At 42.4% G+C, this 20897-nt stretch overlaps 1 protein-coding gene across 12 annotated transcripts in view; it reads right to left on the reverse strand.

Moving 5' to 3' along the window:
• Positions 1 to 20498, reverse strand: part of ESRP1 (epithelial splicing regulatory protein 1) — a 67763-nt gene extending 47265 nt beyond the window's left edge. For 2 of the 12 annotated variants that reach the window (XM_021089092.1, XM_021089090.1), the window contains exons 1-4: positions 19007 to 20498; positions 18365 to 18493; positions 16998 to 17111; positions 13686 to 13800 (exon numbers count right to left, since the gene is read on the reverse strand). In XM_021089092.1, coding sequence (XP_020944751.1) covers positions 13686 to 13800; positions 16998 to 17111; positions 18365 to 18493; positions 19007 to 19138 — 490 coding nt within the window. In that variant the 5' untranslated portion in view covers positions 19139 to 20498. The remainder of the gene's footprint in view (positions 1 to 13685; positions 13801 to 16997; positions 17112 to 18364; positions 18494 to 19006) is intronic. The other 10 variants (XM_021089095.1, XM_021089091.1, XM_013996600.2 and 7 more) reach the window with 8 other exon arrangements.

The raw sequence follows: 20897 nt of genomic DNA on the forward strand, positions 1-20897 counted from the left end.
CATCAAGACTACAAAGTAGTGGAGTTCCTGTTGTGGCTCAGCCCAACACAGTATCCATGAGGATGTAGGTTCCGTCCCTGGCCTTGCTCAGTTGGATAAGGATCTGGCATTGCTGTAAGCCAGATGCAGCTTGGATCTGGCGCTGCTGTGGCTGTGGCAAAGGCGGCAGATGCAGCTCTGATTCAAACCCTAGCCTGGGAACTTCCATATGCTGCAGGATTGCTCCTCAACAAAAAAAAAAAAAAAAAAAAAAGAAAGAAAGAAAGAAGAAAAAGAAAAAAAGACTATTTAGTATGAAGTCACTTTATTTAGCCTAATGTTCGAGACACCTCGGATGACTGCTAACACTACATCTATGATGCCATTTTCATTCAGAACTTCCCTTCTAGAAGATTCTTGCAGTCCCATAATACAGCCATCATGGATGGTAGCAAATATTTGTCCTTTGAGAGTAAATTTGTAGAAATAATTCAAGCACTCAGAGCCAACAATGGCCAACGTGGCCTTTGATTTAGGGACTACCCTGTTTGGGCAAGCCAGGGCAAGTGGCTTTTAAGAGATGTGTGGCTAAAGTTAGGTTTGAGGGCGCAACCAAAAGAGATTTCCCTTAAGTTTTATGAATTTCCAATCTGAAATAAGCACGTATCTTTGTCAAAAATCATTATCTTAGAATATATGTATATTTATATATTTATACGCATGACTGACTCACTCTACTATACACCTGAAATACAACATTGTAAATCAACTATATTCCAATAAACTCAAATTTTAAAAAGTTACTTTAGGAACTAACAATCATTGAAATGTTTACTTTCTTTAGTTTTAAGTTTCAATGCTATAGTTATAGTCACTTTGTGTTAGGTACAAATTTGCATACGTTTTGGAAATGTAGTACAATGCATGTAACAAATAATACTACAGGACTCTAACTTTCCTCAAGTTTAAAATTAAACCAGCCATCTGGATGGTGGTCATTAAAATGTTTGCCCTATTTTATAAAAATGTTTTCTGACTGGTATTTTGTAATAAGGGTAAAAAATTAAGACAAATATTATATTCTTTTCCATTCTCCATTCCAAATCCGTTTCCATTTCATCCCTCCAGCTTCCTCTTTTCTTTCTCCCACAAGGAGGCACACTGCATTTCTTTCCCACCGTGCTAGGCCACTTCATTTTTGTGTTAACTCTTAACCTGTTGCATTTCTATGCAGTTTAATATGCTGCGTGTAGGACGTCCGCTGTGTGTTCCTTGGCAAATTACTTAACCCCATTAAACTTCAGCTTATCTGTAAAGCCAAGACTGTGATACTCTTTACCTTCCTGGGCTCTTGTGAAGATTGAGATAAAACAAGCCCAGGGCACAAAGCAGGCATTTAATAAGTGACGTTCTTCCTTCCCCCTCTTCCTAGAAACCTCAGGTGACCAACTTTCATAACCCAGGATAATCACACTTTAAGAGGGTCACATTTATGACCAAAAAAATCTGAACTCACCAGATGCCTATCTGTATACTCAGAGGATAATCATCAAGCTGAGATGGAGGATGATTTCTGCAGTCCCGCCCTTTGACATCAACCACCTTGTGGTGAAATAAATGTGCTGCCCACTGAGGGATTAGAAAATCAAGCCCAGGGAGTTCCCATCGTGGCGCAGTGGTTAACGAATCCGACTAGGAACCATGAGGTTGCAGGTTCGGTCCCTGCCCTTGCTCAGTGGGTTAACGATCCGGCGTTGCCGTGAGCTGTGGTGTAGGTTGCAGACGCAGCTCGGATCCCGCGTTGCTGTGGCTCTGGCGTAGGCCGGTGGCTACAGCTCCGATTCGACCCCTAGCCTGGGAACCTCCATATGCCGCGGGAGCGGCCCAAGAAATAGCAACAACAACAACAACAACAACAAAGAAAATCAAGCCCAGAAGATGTTCAAACAACAGAACAATGACCACCGATTGGGGTCATGCAAATGGTTATCCTTGGAAAAGTGCGTTATAAAGTATTTATTAATTCAGTGCCCATTTTCAAATATGATGACGGGATGGAAAAACTGAAGCCAAAGGATGAGGAAGACACTTTAGGGAGACAACTGCCCAATGTTTTCTGAGGGAGATGGAAGAGATTTTAAGGGCCCTTACAGAACTAAGAATAAGCTGTGACTAGTCATAGTTTATCACATAAACTCTGCCAACAAACGCTCATCTGGAACCCCACAATTCTAATAACACTTTGCAGCCTTGCAAGAGCCTAATGAAGGAATGAGAAATGGATCCAAGAAAGGGAACCAACGTCATTGTATAAGCCAGGGTTTCTCAACCTCGGCATAAGTAACACGTAGGGTGGATAATTCTGTTTGGGGAGTGGGAGGATGTTCCCGTGTACTTTGGGATTTTAGTAGCATGCTGACCTCTACCTACCCAAGTTTTAAAATTTAACAATTAAAAAAGTCACATCAGGAGTTCCCGTCGTGGCGCAGTGGTTAACGAATCCGACTAGGAACCATGAGGTTGCGGGTTCGGTCCCTGCCCTTGCTCAGTGGGTTAACGATCCGGCGTTGCCGTGAGCTGTGGTGAAGGTTGAAGACGCGGCTCGGATCCTGCGTTGCTGTGGCTCTGGTGTAGGCCGGTGGCTACAGCTCCGATTCAACCCCTAGCCTGGGAACCTCCATATGCTTCGGGAGCGGCCCAAGAAATAGCAACAACAACAACAACAACAGAAGACAAAAAGACAAAAAAAAAAAAAAAAAAAAAAGTCACATCACCAGACATTGCCCAATGTCCCCAGCTCTGCCCCAGGCTGAAAACCATAGGTGTAAGCTAACAGCTCCCAGGAGTGGCAGCTTAACCCCTTACTATCTATCTATTGATCCTTCAATGACAATTTTTACATGTAGGAGGCCATTACTGGACAGAAATCTTGAAGAAATTTGACCAAGGAAATACTGCCTAAGGACCAACCTGATGCTGTGTCAAAACCCCTATCAGCAGACACACACACACATGCACGGACTCACACACACGCTACACCTTAAGGATATGGATGAAAACACAAGAGTCAGCCCTTGATCCTTGGCATATTTTTGTGCAGCCCAGAGGAAAGTATGGATTTTACACTTTTAAAGGGTTGTAAAGAAAGAATATGAGCAGAGACTGTATGTGGCCCCCAAAAAACCTACAATATTGACTTATGTAGCCCTTTAATGGAAAAATTTGCTGACTTCTGACCTAGAGGAATGGAAATTGCCAAAAATAAAGACTGCCGCAGGATATGTTTGTCACAGTACAATTTTCTACCCGCAAGCGGAATCTTGGGGAAAAAATAAGTTTTGAAGGAACTGAAATGGGAAAGTATACTTCATTCACACCCATTTTTTTCTCTTCTATAAATGACAAGAACCATCTAAGCCTTCTCACCTTTGCTCAGGTAACTCCCCTATAAAGCCCTCTTATCTTCATAATCCCTGAAACAAATTAGGCCATGGGTCACTCCCACTCAGCACCAAAGCCTTCCCCAACTGCTCTAGGTCACAACTATCAATTTAAGAGTTGACTGGATACCATTTTTATAAAATAGTACCCTCTTCAACTATATTATGCACTTTCTGAGCACAGGCCCACCTTCCCCTGATCCCTTTCCATCTATTTTTATTTTATTTTTTTTTAGCCACGACCCCAGCACACAAAATGCCCGGGCCAGGGATCAAACCTGTGCGATAGCAGTAAAAATGCCAGGTCCTTTAACCATTAGGCCACCAGGGAACACCTTCTCTTTCCATCTATCCTGGCACCGATCACTTCTAAGAATCTGTCGACATAAATGATGGCATTTATGACACACCATTTTATGCCAAACACAATTTCCTATTTTTTTGCCATAGCCCTGCCAGGTAGATAACAGTAACATCAAACAGATGAGGAACCTAAGATTTGCAGAAGTTCTGTAACTTACTCAGGTTTCCAGGCAGGTAGGTCATGGAGCTGGAATTATCACTCAGCTCTGATTTGCTATGTGCGTGTAATTCCCTACACTGAGATAAGAAGGTTTGCTTAGTTTTGTTTTCAGCAATACTTGGTGAGAATTTTCTAAATGGATATATAAAAACCAAGTGAAAGAGCTGTCTGGATAGAAGAGATTTGTAGCTGAAGAACCACTTTACTGAATCCTACTTTTAATTAAGAAGATGTTCTCAACATTGGGCTAACTTGGTTCCACATTACACGTCCCAACATGTGTCATTGCACACCAGGAAGATCGGCAGCTGTAAGCTCCTAGCAACTCTGAAAAGTCACCCAACCTTCTGCATGCCCAAACCACCTACCTACCCACCCACACCCGTCTTCGCAACATGTGTCCCGTTCATAATTCTGACCCGAATATAACATGAACAACAAATAAAGGGGAAGGAGAAACAAGTTTTTAGTACCAATTCTTCCCCCTATCAATTTATAATTACATATTGAATTACTTGCTGCACGTCTGATCTTGAGGGAAAGAAAGATGAGTCTGCACCTCCTGATTATTTATGGTTCGTCATGCAACTGAGTCATTCTGCCCTTGAGGCAGCCACAACAGCACCGACAGGCTCAGCCAGCTTTACAAAATGAGAAATGCCACGGGAAACGAGGAAGGGGAAAGCCAAACGGTGGGAACAAAACAAGCCTTTCAGGCCACCGCTGAGCAAAGTGCTGCATTTATACAGAACTCAGAGAAGTCCAGAGACTTTGCCTCTAGTTGAGCCAGGGCAACGATTCCTGGGTATCACTTTTAGTGAAACAGATTTCAGGGCTTACCCCAAGTTTATACTGTCTGAAGGTGGACCTCAGAGAGAGAGATTTTACAAAGTCCATCAAGATTAACTTATCCATTCAAAAGAAGCTACCTTTCCCAACAGCTTGAAAATGGACACCTTTGGTTTCAGAACAATTTTCATGTGTAGATAACACTTTTTTTTTTTTTTAGGGCCGATTCTGTGGCATATGGAAGTTCCCAGGCTAGGGGTCAAATCAGAGCTGCAGCTGCTGGCCTACACCACAGCCCCAGCAATGCAGGATCCGAGCCTCGTCTGTGGCCCATAGCTCAGAGCAATGCTGGATCCTTAACCTACTGAGCAAAACCAGGAATCGAACCTGAATCCTCATAAATACAAGTCAAGTTTGTAACCCACTTAGCCACAACAGGAACTCCCATAAATAACATCTTTTTAAAACTAAACTTTTAGTTTCCATTTAATAGAAGCATACATATAAAATAAATACACTGTGGAGTAATTACGTTTAGACTATGTTAAAACTGCATCCCAATGTAAACTGGTACAACCACTATGGAAAACAGCATGGCAGTTCCTCAGAAAACTAAATATAGAACTACAACATAACTCAGCAATCCACTCTTGGACATATATCCAGACAAAACTTTCCTTGAAAAAGATACATGCACCCATATATTCACTGCAGCACTATTCACAATAGCCAAGACATGGAAACAACCTAAATATTAAGAGATAAATGGATTAAGAAGATATGGTATATACACACAATGGAATACTACTCAGCCTTAAAAAAGAACAAAATAATGCCATTCACAGCAACATGGATGGAACTAGAAACTCTCATACTAAGTGAAGTAAGTCAGAAAGAGAAGGACAAATACCATATGATATTGCCTTTATCTGGAATCTAATTTACAGCACAAATGAACCTTTCCACAGAAAAGAAACTCATGGACTTGTGGTTGCCAAGGAGGAGGGGGGAGGGGGAGGGAGTGGGATGGACTGGAAGTCTGGAATTAATAGATGCAAACTATTGCATTTGGAATGGATAAGCAATGAGATCTTGCTGTATAGAACAGGGAACTATATTTAGTCTCTTATGATGGAACATGATGGAAGATAATGTGAGAAAAAGAATGTATATGTATGCATGACTGGGTCACTTTGCAGTATAAATTGACAGAACACTATAAACCACTACAATGGAAAAAATAAAAATCATTTAAAATTAAAAAATAAAATAAAATTGCATCCCAGTTCATAATTTCAACTCAAAGCCATTTCTCATTACCACTGAATCCCACCTCCCACCAAGAGAAGTTTGTTTCTTCTCCTTCTATGTTTCACTCTCTTTCTCTTCTTTTCTTTCTTTCTTTTTTTTTTTTTTTTTTGTCTTTTTGCCATTTCTTGGGCTGCTCCCCCAGCATATGGAGGTTCCCAGGCTAGGGGCTGAATCGGAGCTGTAGCCACCCTCCTACACCACAGCCACAGCAACACAGAATCCGAGCCGCGTCTGTGACCCACACCACAGCTCAAGGCAACGCCGGATCCTTAACCCACTGAGCAAGGCCAGGGATCAAACCTGCAACCTCATGGTTCCTAGTCGGATTCGTTAACCACTGAGCCACAACGGGAACTCCTGTTTCACTTTTATAGTATAACACAATTGGCTATACTGCCAAACATTTGTCAGTAAGATTCCTCTGCTAAAGGAACAAAGGAATATACTGCAAACATAAAACATGGCGAGAAAAGTAGAAATAGTGCTCCAACTAAGAACTGAATTTCCTATAATTGTGTGAAGGAAAGAAGTGATAAATTACCCTTATATGAGTTGCATAATTTAAAAAATAGGTTCTATAAATAATCTGCTATTTTTTTGGCCTCAGCATGGCATGTGGATACTCCCAGGCCAGGGACTGAAGCCAAGCCACTGCAGTGACAACACTGGATCCTTAATCAGCTGAGCCACACGGGAATTCCAATCTGCTATATTTTAATAACGTGAAGCTTTGAAAGAAGAAAATCAAGCCTTCTGTAAAAGAATGTAATTAGGAGCCAAGGCAACATAAACTTTTACACCAGTAATAAATGCTAGGAAAAGATATTAACTCTATTCCTCAGAAGCTTACTCTTTCCAAGGATTAGGGGTAGGGGGGCAAACAAGATCCATTCTAACAAATTATTACTTCAGGAGATATTGTATCAAAGCACAAAACTGACAAGTCAGTTACACTTTTGAAGAAATAAGAGAGAAGTAGAGACTAATGCAACAAAAGGTAGGAAAATTTCTACTTTAGAAAAAATCATTTATATGGCATAAACAAATTAGGAAAGGGAGACTCCATGATAATAAGTCTTCCAGAGCCTTCTAACACGAGAAAACTATCCTGGAATGCCCAAACTCACATTTTAAAAGTAAATTATTTTAATAATCAAAATAAGCCACACAAAATTAACACAACTGAGGGCTGGCCAAGAATATACGTTATTTGTAGCCACTTTACTTACTACAGACCACAAACCAAAGAATTCGCCAATTTGGCTCACATCATGCTGATGTAGTGCCAAAGATAATTCCCTACCCCTCCAGCTAAGAAGGTCAACTACTAACCCAGCTTAACTCTACACTTGGAGATATTTAAAATCCCTTTCATATACAAAAAGTTACCCAAAAAAACATGCAGCATTTGCTTCCACTCTTTGAAAAGAGCAACAGGCATTGGGGAGAGGGAAGAATCGGGACGGTGGGAATAACACATACACATTACTATATAGAAGATTAATAAGAACCTACTACATATGGCTCAGGAAAAGCTACTCCACAGTTTGTAACAAACCATATGGAAAAAAAGAATGGACATATTTATATGTACAACTGATTCACTTTGCTGTATACCTGAAACAAATACAACATTGTAAATCAACTATACCCCCAATGAAATGAAATTTAAAAATAACAAAGAGCAATGGGATGTTCCCGCTGTGGTACACTGGGTTAAGGATTTGGCATGGCTGCAGCTGTGGCACAGTTCACAGCTGCAACTCGAATTTGATCCCTGGCCCAGGAACAACTTTCGTATGCCACGGTTGGGCCAAACAAGGAATAAAAAAGTCAGCACAGAATGAACCACACTCACATACATTATTTTACAAATGAGAAGCTAAATTAACACTGAGGTTTACTTGTACTAACATGTAGCTGATGTTCTGAAAGGTCTATATCCAGTCTCACATGAGGTTAGGAAAAAAAAAAAATTTTAGGTGTAAATAGTTTAGATAAGGTCTTAAATCAGTAAGACCTTTTCAGATTCCTTGATAGCTGTTTTTCTTCAGAGACACCCAACAACCCAGTCAACCTTGGAGAGCACACAGCAGGGCAAGCAGTGGCTAAGGGGCACATGGATATACTGTCCTGTGATTCCTTATAATCGTGATGCCCATTTTAAGATGGGAAAACTGAGACTGAGCAGTACAGTAAATTCACCCCCAATAAATCTGACTCCAGAGTTTCTACTCTTAACCACTCCGCTGTAAGGCTATTATCTTTTTTTTTTCTTTTTTTTTTTTTTTTGGCTATAACCATGGCACAAGGAAGTTCCAGGTGAAGGATAAAAACTGAGCCACAGGGGGGAACCCAAGCTGCTGCAGTGACAACACTGGATCCTTGACCTGCTGCACCACAAGGCTACTCCTATGTCTTTAATATATATGGGGAAAGCAGGCCATCAGCACTGTGTTGGTAGCATGCCCATGCAAACACATATCTTTCAGCCCCATCAAGAGGTGGTGAAACAGGAGTTTCTGTCATGGCTCAGTGGCTAACGAATCCAACTAGGAACCATGAGGTTGTTGGTCCAATCCCTGGCCTCACTCAGAGGGTTAAGGATCCGGCGTTGCCATAAGCTGTGGTGTAGGTGGAGGATGCAGCTTGGATCCCGCATTGCTGTGGCTCTGGCATAGGCTGGCAGCTGTAGCTCCAATTAGACCCCTAGCCTGGGAACCTCCATATGCCTCAGGTGTGGCTCTAGAAAATAAAAAGAAAAAAAAACAATTAGTGGTGAAAAATAAACAGACACATATATCCCTCCTAACTCTTGGATGGGCAGACAAGATTGGTTCAGCAATTTTTTTTTTTTTTAACCCTGATGTTGGAAAGCTGCACTAAGGAAATGGCATTTGATAATAACGTCGAATAGCACACATGGATGCAATATCCTACAACTTAATGGAAATTTTACAAAATTCACTTCCCTTTATTCCTGAACAATCTCTGGAAACACAGAATACAAATTTATAAGGGAGAAAAATCCAAATAACCAACCCCACCCTCAAATTATCTTTATAAATTCTAGAACATTATCCCCTAGTTAACAAGCAGGATATTTGCAATCACATTCAGGTTCAAGTGCTGACACTTCTAAACAAGACAAAACCTCTAAGCCTCAGTTTTCCCACCTATAAAAACAGGGCAATACTTCCTCCACTGGGCTCTTGGGAAGCTACTGATGGGATATATACAGGAAGCACCCAATTGATTGTTCTCTTCTTTCACCTGCTCTCCAGACAAGGCTATACTTCATTTAAAATGAGTTCTTAGTGGAGTTCCCATCATGGTGCATCAGAAACAAATCCAACTAGGAACCATGAGGTTTCGGATTTGATCCCTGGCCTTGCTCAGTGGGTTAAGGATCCGGCGTTGCTGTGAGCTGTGGTGTAGGTCTCAGACATGGCTTGGATGTGGCATTGCTGGGGCTGTGGCGTAGGCCAGCAGCTGTAGCTCCAATTAGACCCCAAGCCTGGGAACCTCCATGTGCCGCCAGAGCAGCCCTAAAAAGCAAAAACAAACAACAAAAAAAGAGTTCTTAGTAAAGGCTCAGCAGAGTGAAATAAACACAATGGTAGAGGTCTTGATAAAGGAGAATAAAGCAACTCATGAACAACAAAGCTAAGAAAAATAGGTTAAGAAACCAGGAGGAAGTAATTCCATCCAACATCGTGGGGGAAATAGGGTTGTTCTTTTTTAAAAAACAGATCAGTCATTGTACAACAGCCTTAGAATCAAAATGTACTTTCAGCAGGAGACAACTGGTATTAATTTCCCCAAGGGATAAAGGAGATTTCTTTTTTTCTTTTTGTCTTTTTAGAGCTGCACCAACAGCATATGGAAGTTCCCAGACTAGGGGTCCAGTAGGAGTTGCAGCTGCCAGCCTACACCACGGCCACAGCAATGCCAGATCCTTAACCCATTGCTCGAGGCCAGGGATCGAACCTGCGTCCTCATGGTTACTAGTCAGGTTTGTTAACAGAGCCACCATATGACATTTCTTCCTTTAAAAAAAAAAAAAAAAAAATCACATTCCTATCAACACAATCTCACCACCACACCTGATTAAGTAAAAAGCTTACAAAATACCACCCACAGGTCACCTGCTAAACAAAGTTCTCTGTCCAGCTAAGGCTATGTAACTCAAAAAGTAGGTAAAAAACTGCAGCTGGAATAACTCAGAGACTCAATACTAACACCAGAAGTGGTTCTAGAACCAAGACAAAGACAAGAGGAAAATAAGTACTAAAACAAAAAGGCATTCAAGAAATGCCTAGTCCTTCTCCCCCCACTTTTTAAAATCAAAGTGGTCATACTGCTTCATTTACATAGCACCCAATGGTTTAAGAAATTTTTACTGGGGAATACCTGAGATAAAAGTGAGGCTTGGAGAAGGCAAGTAACTTTCTCAAGGAAGCAAAGTTGCAAATTCTTACTTTACTTCCTCCTGTCCAAGGGTGAGCGAGAGCCTCTTCCCCTCCCCCACTGGTTTACCTGGTGGAACAGGTAATCCCTGCGAAACAAATGCCATCTTCTTGGCAAAACCATTCAAGGATGTGTAATGAGCATCTTTTAGTCCAATGCCATTTCCCTATTAGAAAGATAAATGTTTAGTGGTATGAAAAAACTGGACAGCTAGCTCTTCAGTTCAGACATTGCAGAAATTTTTTGCATAGTCAAATCTGGCATGATTGCCTTTGGCTTGAGGAATTAGTTTGGTGGCCTAGTTCAGGAAATAATGAATCCTCTGAATAGGAGTCATAAAATAATTGATCACAGCAGCAACATAAAACAAAAACAACAGATAGGAAAGCTTAATAACATTTCTTACTTGTTAAAGGGCAAAGAAACATGCAAATGAACCAATAAAAACACGAAAGATTAAAATCCACTTTTTGATTGGCAATAAAACTATAAAAGCTAAGACCTCTCCAGTGTAAGTCCAAATAAACTAGGTTAAAATTAGACTTTTTAAAAATAAATAAATATAAAACTCCCTAATTTTTCAATGAGTGCATTACTTAATGGCCATGATACCTTTACTCAAATTTCAGGTGTGCTGTGCCTGAAATGGAGCCCAATTGAGCCTTATTCACAATTCACCTGTTTACCTATAGTCAACTATTTCTATTTCTGATTTTCATCTCCATGGTGCTTGAAAAAGAACTGCCAACAAATAGTTATGGAGCTAGGATGGAAAGGAATGACAGAAAAAAACAATGAGACTGCAAATCAACTATAATGGAAAAAATAAAAATCATTAAAAAGAAAAAAAGAAAAAGCAATGAGCAAAATCTTACCCATTCACCTAAAGGTCAGATAATGCAAGAACTAGCGTGTAGATAATATGCCATAGGGCAAGTGAAAAGCCCAGGTTACCATACTGAAAATGTTTACTAACAACCCCAGATCTTATATATGTGAAACTTTTAAGAAGAAATCAATGAGAAAAAAAATGGATGAGCTTTGAACAAGTTTCCCCTGAACTGTTAACACACTGAGAAAACCAATACACCTAAAATATAAGAACCTCCTGCTTGTAGCTATGGAAATTTTTACTAAAATCTGACCTATAATTACTAAGGAAAGATTTTCTTCTCTAAAAGAGAAAACTGAGTAGTCAAGGATAAACAGTTATTAATATACTGCCTTTTCTACTCAAATTGTCTTTTTCTAAATTAACTTATTAGATTCCCTCCATTAACTACTAACACTTTGCTAGCATACTTCTCTATTTTCTACCAGTGCATTAAATGGTTTAGCATTGCTATGGATGGAACTGTGTCCCTTCCAAAAATTCATGTGTGGAAGCCCTAATCCCCAATGTGACTGTATCTGGAGACAGAGTACTTAAGGAGGCAATTAAGATTAAATGAGGAAGGGGCTCTAATCTGTTATGCCTGTGGCCTTATAAAGAGGAAAAGAAAGATATTCTTCTACCATTCCTGGCCGCATTGCCAGGCCCTGTACCTCCCCCCAAGCCCCCACCCATATAAGACATAGAGAAAAAGCCAAAAGGTACTCTGATCTTGAACTTTCCACACTCTGAGAAAATAAATGTCTGTTGCTTATAAGCTACAGTCTATGGTATTTGTTATGGCAGCCTGAGCTAACTAATACAGTACTCTAAGCAACAAGACACATAGCAAAAGTGTTTCCACTGTTCCAGCCTTCTAATGACTCTTACTAGAATTCCCTCCAATGAGCATAAAATCTACCCTTCTCCCAGCACTGCTGTAGCTAAACCAGTAACTAACCAGTAGCTAAATCAGCTAAATCAAAATTTTAGCTACCTACTTCCATGAAGAAGGCACATAAGATGAAATTGACTTGCTTACACATGGTTAGGAAAAATATCCAAACAATCTTTTTCATCAAGAAACTTTGGGAGCTCCCGTTGTGGCACAGTGGGATTGGTGGCATCTCTGGGGCTTTGGGGAGGAGGTTTGATCTCCAGCCCAGCACAGTGGGTTAACGATCTGGTGTTACCACAGCTGTAGCTCAGATCTGATCCTGGGCCTGGGAACTCCATATGCTGTAGGGTGGCAAAAAAAAAACAAAAACAAAAAAAGAAATTTTGAAATAAAACAAAAATTAGGGTTTTGCTCCTGAAAAAGAATGAGAAAGTTTAAGAATAAACATCCACAGGGAGTTCTCTTGTGATGCAGCCTGTTAGGGATCTGGCATTGTCACCACAGCAGCTTGGGTTGCTGCTGTGGCACAGATTTGATCCCTGGTCCAGGAACTTCTACATGCCATGAGCAGAGCGGGGGGGGGGGGGGGGAAGAATAAAAATCTACGACCTACAAGTTCTCAAAAATAACTTGAGTCCGACTTCATGATGATTCTCATAGTGGCTTTGGGCGAGTCCCCAACACTGCCATTACTCAGTGTTACATCTGATATGTTAGCACATGACTGCTTATTAGTTAGCACTTTAAAGACTTACTGGATTAAAGATGATGGGTCATTCATGACAAGGTTTGTGATTATAAAAGTTACTTTTACAATACATAATGCATCAGATATACTTGGTAGTGAAAGAATTTGGGGTAAAATCTGAACCTCAAATATAGCTAATTATTACCACAATTTATGTGTACTTGACAAACCCACAGGTTAAAAGAGTACTAATGAACAGTTGTAAAGAGCACACATTCACTACTTTAAATAAAAAAAAAAAAAACCTCTTATCCATTCAAAAGAAGTCAAAATCAACTCTAAAACCAAGATAATCCAGAACAAGTGGCATGGGAATTGCAAATTCATCAATTTATCAACCCCCCCAAAAAAAAAACCTAGAGCAAAACAAAACCACTTCCATAATCTGAAAGTGAATTCTATTTTAGATGTGTAGAATTCACAAAAATCCAAGTCTAAATCTAACAAAATCACCAAACTCAGTAAGTACATTGTAACTACTTTGAAAGATACCTTTAACTGCACTTTCACTTTTTACTAGCAGAGCAGACAAATTTTGGATAAGCCAACTTTCATACACTGTCAAAGTTAAAAGTGTTTTAACATTTCTTGAGTTGCCTTTTCTTTTCTGGAGCTGTGTTTTTCAAATGATTCTTGAGGCATGGCTTAAAGGATACACTCGGTCATTGCTGCAACATCCAGTTTATCAATATCAGGTGAGCCAGGGCAACACTTCTTGAATTCTTTTCGAAGATCAAAAAAGGAATAGAAGCATTCAGGCAATAATACATTCTGAGGAAGGACAAAGTAGACATTGTTACCTAGATGAATTTAGTTCAAGCCTTTCCTATCAATTAGGAACCTAAGAATTGAATGTAAGCATATTTTGCCACAATTGAAAAAAAAAATTTTTTTTTTCTGCTTTTTAGGGCCGCCCCCACAGCATATGGAGGTGCCCAGGTTAGGGGTCGAATCAGAGCTATAGCTGCTGGCCTACATCACAGCCACATCCGAGCTGAGTCTTCGACCTATACCACAGTTCACAGCAACTCGGGATTCTTAACCCACTGAGTAAGGCCAGGGATTGAACCTGCAACCTCATGGATACTAGTTTCCCCTAAGCCACAATGGTAACTCCTAAAAAATGTTTTAAATTGAATATTAGAGTGTCTTTATTTTCTGTTTCGGTGTTATATCCTACATAAAAGTCTCAAGGAAAAAATTGCCTTATTTTAAGGCAATGGATTATATGTTTTTGCTCCACTTTGTATGCCATTCAAAACTGTTCTGCAACTATAAAACATTACATATTTTATATTTTCTGCTTGATAAAACTATGCTCCTTGTCTAGCCACAATCATTTTAGACCATCTGTATTTTCAGTCGGTAATATTAGCCCTCTCAGTTCTCATACATATGTGCATGTTTATAATGCATAACTAGACATAGGATTTTATGTCTTTATCAAAATTTAGTTTTCCATTAAAACACAGTAGTTTAAACTACTGGCTTCTGATAATGCTTATTCTGTACACTAAAATTAGATTAAGATAGTAAACTCCCAATTACCTAAAAAGGATTATTTGGCACCAAATTATAGTTTCACGTTAGTTTTCCTGACCATTATTATTCTGGCCATATCTGAGGACTCAAAGTAGACTTAAAAAATATATATATATATTACAGGGAGTTCCCTGGTGACTCAATGGATTAAGGATCCAGCATTGTCACAGCTGTAGCATGGGTTCAATCCCTGGCCCAGAAATCCCTGCACGCCACTGGCACAGCAATAAAGAAATAAAGAAAATAAGGATATAGAGAGAGCTCGCAAATCTCAATGGCAAAGTAGAAACGGTTGCCTACTGATCTTAGTTCCTAGTACGACTCTTGTAATTACACAAAGCTCAACTAAACAAATATTACACTACTGTTTCATTTTTTCCGTGAAATATTAAACCTCATTGACTAACTTTCAAAAATTAATTTTTTAAAACTAAATTTAGACTTTTCTTAAAATTTCAAAATAATTTGTGTGTTCACTTACGAGAATTTATTTGTACATTATAAGGTCAAGGAAATAAAAGACTTTTTAATGTTCGTCACCTACAATATTTATGCAATAATTGTCTTGCTAGCTAAACTTCCTTTATTGGATTCTATTATATGTGATCTGCTCATGCTATATTTGAAATAGGTATCACTGGTTCATGGTGACATTTTTCAAAATAGTTACCAAAAGAATTGTGAATCTTCAAGATTACCTACAAAATTGCTTATTTAAAAGCAATTTATAATGGCAATAATTTGAATGCCCAACAGTAAAAGATTACTTTAAATAGGTGTATCCATTTAAAGTACTGATTATTTTATTGCTTACATAAGATATTGATGTTAAATTACAAAGTAGGCTAAAAGGCTTAGGTAGTATGAATGTTCCCTAAGGCTTTTCGACAAAAATCTGAAAGAAAACATTCAAGTATGCTCATATTCAGAAAAAAACATTTTAATGTTTTCTGACTGTAGAATTTTTTGATGTTTTACCATTTCTTATTTTTCCTTAATGAATAGAATTATTTTCATTATGATACTAAATTGTTTTCGTTTTCTTTATCAAAATCCAAATGGAAGTGACTCAGCAAAATAATCTCAATTTTTCTCTGGAGGTTTTCCCACATCCAAAGCAGTGGATCTAAAACAATAAAAACAGCCATTTTGCTATAGCTCAACAGGGAAGAATCAAGTTTTATCCCTTATATGAGTTGGAGGGGTAATTCTAATATATATCTATTTCTGGATCAAGAGTATAGCAATCGGTCTAGCATTTAATTAAAAAAATACTCCCCTCTTTTAATCAAATAATTACTAAGAATGCTGTAAAAAGGAGTTTTTTCAACCCTCAAGATAAAGGAATTCCAGCTTCTCAAACTTTTAATACCATCATTATACATTTAATTCATTTTTTCCGTTTTCCCTACCACAGTAAAGAAATCTGCACTGACTACCCACTAACTTGTGACATCAATTGCCAGTCTAAACTTTTCATTGTAAGACTTATTTCATATAGTTTCCTTGAAGTATTTTACTTCCATCTTCCTAAGTTATCTGCCTACCACAATAAAAGTTACAGCTCTAAATAATTAAGTTGATTAAAATCAACTATATTAGCAGTGACTGGTTACACTGGGTCTGCCATCCACTTTCAGCATTTCTTCTCGGCCCCTTAGTATTCTTCCCAGGAAGGGAAATTACACATCTACAGTAATATTGTATTTTTCTCGTTTCATACACTTTTTCATAACAGAAAGGTAAACAAAGGTAAAAGATGAGGCTGACCTTATTGTTTTGATACCAAATTCAATGTTTCGAACATTTACTTTAAGTCAGGCAAAGCACAGTATGCTATAATAATTAAGATTTCACTTAGTTATATGCTTAAGTGTTACAGTACAAAGCCTTTTAATGAAATTATTAGAATTACAATGTAAAAGATTTAATTGGATTTTCCTTTGCTCCTTCCTTTCCAGGATAAGGCATATTCCACATGGATAGGAGTATTACAATGTATTAAAATACAGTTCTCTCCTACCTACCTTTGTTTTTAAAATATGCTAATTTAGCTAATGCGCTTTGGAAAAGAATGTCAAGCATCTCACAAACTTGACGTAAATAACAGGGAAACTTTCATTAAATCATCAAAAGTATCTATAAAATTACTGTATTCATAACCACCTCTATGAGAGCGCTCCGAATTTTTCATTGTGGTAAAATACACACAACACAATATTTACCATTTTAACAAATTTTAAGTTCAGTGTTAGCACTGAGAACCTGTCACCATCAGCACCATTCCTTCATCACTTCTCAAACTGAAATTCTGTACTCACAAAATGCTAACTCCCCTATGCATATTTTTAAAATAGAGGAACTTAGTTAAACCATTTTTAAAGACTCTAGTCACGCCAAAGGTCCAGAGAAGCCAGCACTCTTACCTTCTTGGAAGCCTCAGGATGCAGGATTTGCCTGACATGAAGCTGCCCATCAGTACAGAGACAGAAGGAGGTTCCTACCCCAATATTCAGTTCATTGCTCACTGACTGGTTAAACTGAAAAGAACAAAACATACCCAGGGAATGCGATTGAGGCAGGATTTACAAACTCTGAAAAGTGGCTCCGCTAGTTAACCAGAGAAAACTGAGCCATGAAGAAAAACTGCCGTTAAGAACACCTCTGCTGGGGACAACATTACAAAGTCGCAGTTGCCACAAAATGTCTAGCTTCCTTTAGATAGGGAAGCTCTCCAATCAATCCCCAGTTTAAGCACATCGGAATTGAGTAAAGGCACTCTTCCTCCCGTCCCCACTCCCTTTTTCATTTTTGTGATAAATGCATTCAAGGCTTTTAAGTCAGAGGTCTCATTTCATTTCATCAGCAAGTTGCCTTCCGATTACATCATTCCCTCCTGCTACTTTTTTTATGTTAGGATGCCAGACTTAAAAGATGTCAGTTTCTCATAAATAAATGTGGGTCATGGATATGCAGACTTCAGGAAAATCTGGTAACACGTTTCCTGTAACACATCCCATAAATGATAACTTTCTCATATAACTCGCAACTCATGTTGCCAGGGCAGGGGCCGTCAGAGCACCGAACACTCACTTGTGCACAGGTGTTTGGCGCCCCAGTATCCGTCTGCACCCTGCAGCAGTCGGGTTTTAGGTCAGCTCAATACCAGTAAGGGGATTCCACTAGTTTCACGGGGACCCAACGAGCAACCCTATGTGTTCGGGCCTGCAATCCCTCCCGGAGCTGAGACCGAGGCCACTAAAGAAGTAAACGGAACCGGAACCGAACCTTTGGGGGGTCAGGAGTCTGACCCTAAGCAGGCACCTTCAGGTTCCCACCCAGCTGGGGCGGGCTCCGGCACGCCGAGCTCCTCTACACCACAGCGCCCCCTGCCCCAGGGCTGAGCCGCAGACCCAAACCCCGGCGGAGAACAGACGCGTCTGGGGTCTGGGGCCGAGGGTGGGGGCGCTAGGATTCCAACTCCGATCATCACTTTACTGGTAAACCCCGGCTGATTCTCCGGCCGCAGGAATAGATTCAGGAAGCAAATTGCAAACCAACGAATTTGGGCCCAAGACCCTGGGAGGAGAGGGGCTGGCAGGCAAAAAGAAGCAGCGACCTCCTCGCAAAAGGTCCACCAGGGGCTCCAAGTCTGGGTCTCGCCAACCCACCCCGGGGATACTGCGTGGACCGCCTGGCGAGGGCGTGGGACTACTAGGGCTCGGCCGGCTGGGAGGGACGCCTGGGCGACTAGTATGGGGGTGGGCCGCGCGGCGCTGCCGGGGGCTGTCACCTGTCGGAGAGCTTGGTCCAGCTGCGGCGCGGAGGACAGGCTCTCTGCGTCAATCTTCGTTTCTTCTTTACAATCCTCCGTCAGCTCCAACTGATCCGGTCTAACTAGTACTTCGTGCAGCTGTCCCACCTCGCGGGTGGAGGGGTGGGGGGAGAAGTAGGGCTTAGTTTCCCCTTCCTCAATTTGGGCACCTCTGTCTTCACTCTCCTCCCTCGCTCCCTCGAAGGGCGGCCCACACCTCTCGACGGGACTGACCTCAGAATCAAAGCTCTCTCGTCGCCAGCGGGTCCAGTGGCCGAGAGGTCGGCGCGGCCCTGCCCCCAGCCCCACCCCCACCCGGATCAGGTCCGAAAGGCCCTGGAAGTGGGCACCTGGGCCCCCAAGGGATTCCCACCCCAACTCCGCGGAGCGTCCCTCGACTGGCAGAGAACTGGGCTCGGCGGCGCCCGGCCTCCCCACCTGGGCCAGATTTTGGAGGCTCCAAGGCGGTTGGCCAAGAAGTTTGGTTTTATTCTGGATTCTCTAGGCCCTGGGTCCAGCCTCACAAGCGGGCAAACAAGAGCACTTGTTTACCGACTCCCCAAACTTTTTCAAGCTTTTGCCACACTCCCCTATTATCTGGACAGAAACGTGGAGAAATACCTTCTTGTTGGCGAGATCCACGACTTTCCATAACAGCAGGATCAGCTCCTTCTCATCCGAGCCCAGCTTGGCCCCGGTGGCCCCAGCAGTGATTCCAAAAAGCACCACCAAGTAATCCGGAGACGCCGTCATGACGATAGGTGGGGAGGGGGAGAAGGGGGGTCGGGAGGCGGTGAGGTGGGGTGGAAGTGAGAACGAGGAAACCAGTGCTAAAACCTCTTCTGAGAGAAAAAGAAAGAGCGCCCACCCCCCCTCCTCGCCGCCGCCGATGCAAAAGGCGGTAACCAACCACCCAAGCCCACACCTGGCCCGAGCTCCACACCCAGGGCAGGAAGGGGGGTGGGAAGGAGGGCGAAAGCGGCCTGCCCTTTTTGTATTCAATTGCCCGTGCGTCTATGCAAAAAGCCAGGAGCAGGGCTGCACCCCCGGGAGGCGCGCGCAATGGCTGAAAGCTTTTCTGTTTTGGGATGTGGCTCTACCTGCCCGCCCCTTCCCCCTCCCCCACGTGGTGCAGGTAAGAGACACCTGGCGGCGCCGGCCCATTGGCTCCTTCAAACCACGACGTGGCAGCGGTGGGGGAGGAGGCCGCCCGGGGAAAGGGGAGGAGGGGGCGGGAGACAATGGCTGGATGATTGGCGAGGGGAGGGCGAGCAGGGAGGAGGGGGAGACGCGAGGGGCGGGGAAGAGACGGTTGCCGCCCCGAGGGTAGCCGAGGCCAGACGGGAAAAGGGTGTGGGGTAAAGGGCGCGGAAGGGCCGGACACCCCTTTGGAAGTGGCCGAGAGGTGTGGGGGGCTTGGAGAAAGGCCGGCTGTGGGGAACGAAGCCGGAGATTCTAAAGGGTCAAGCGAAAAGGCCTGGCGCAGGGAGGCGAAAGGAGGCCAGAGGTGAGGCCGGGGTGCAGAGCTGCCTAGGGCGCGGCGCCCAGAGAGGGAGAACCGCGGAGGGAGGGACCGGCCAACGGCAGCCCGGAGGTGGCGGGAGCACTTGCCAAGCACCGGAAAAGCCGCTCCCGAGCCCAACACACCTTAAGTGCAAACAGCAGGCGAAACCCTGCGGGCCCTCCCCCTCTCCGGGTCGGAGCCCGGGCACAAGCTCCTCCAAACCCCGAGGCGCTGCCCACACTGGGGAGTGAAACCCCTGCGCGCGGCTGAACCAAACTCCCGGGGCTGGACACCTAGGCACCAAGTTACGCCTAAGTACGCGTATGCGGCGCGCAAAGCAGCAGGGGGTCCCCGGTGAGGAAGTTCAGGCACAATGGACCCCATTCCCTTTTTTCTCAACTGTTCCCTTAATTGCTATGCCTTGTTTGGTACTGGCTGCTAGTTGGAGTCTGGAGGCTCCTCTGGGGCAGAGGCCCACCTCCTTTGATTGGCCCTGGGCCCCAAATTAAAAGTATCTGCCGCCCTTACCTGTTTCCTTGAATCAGGCAAAAAGCAAGCTTTTCCCACAGTTCCTCTCTCTGATCTCCCACCCTCGACCTCATACCTTTGCCTTTGCACCTGTGTGGATTTGGCGAAGTTCCTGCGCGGTCTACCTACCTACTCCAGCTCAGCGAGCTCTACCCACCTTCGCCACCACCCTACGCCACCCTCTCGCCCCAAGTCGGACGGCTGTCTGTGTGGCGGGTCCTGTTGACATTTAGGAGAGAAAAGCGCTAGGGATGGAAGTTTCCTCGGATTTTACATTTGAAACTAGTCTATTCCGTCTGAAGTATTACTAATTCGGTTCCAGGTATTCAGCCCTTTATTTAGGATGTGAAATCAGGAAACCGTACACCTATCTCTACAGTAACCCGCTCCGGGTACAAATCTGAGAACCGTTCCTATCAAAGGAAGCTGGAGAGCCAGCTTTCCTGACCGGGAGCAATCGCGGACTGAGTAGGGAGGCGG

Source organism: Sus scrofa, chromosome 4 (assembly GCF_000003025.6).
Source record: "Sus scrofa isolate TJ Tabasco breed Duroc chromosome 4, Sscrofa11.1, whole genome shotgun sequence".
Lineage (NCBI taxonomy): Eukaryota > Metazoa > Chordata > Mammalia > Artiodactyla > Suidae > Sus > Sus scrofa.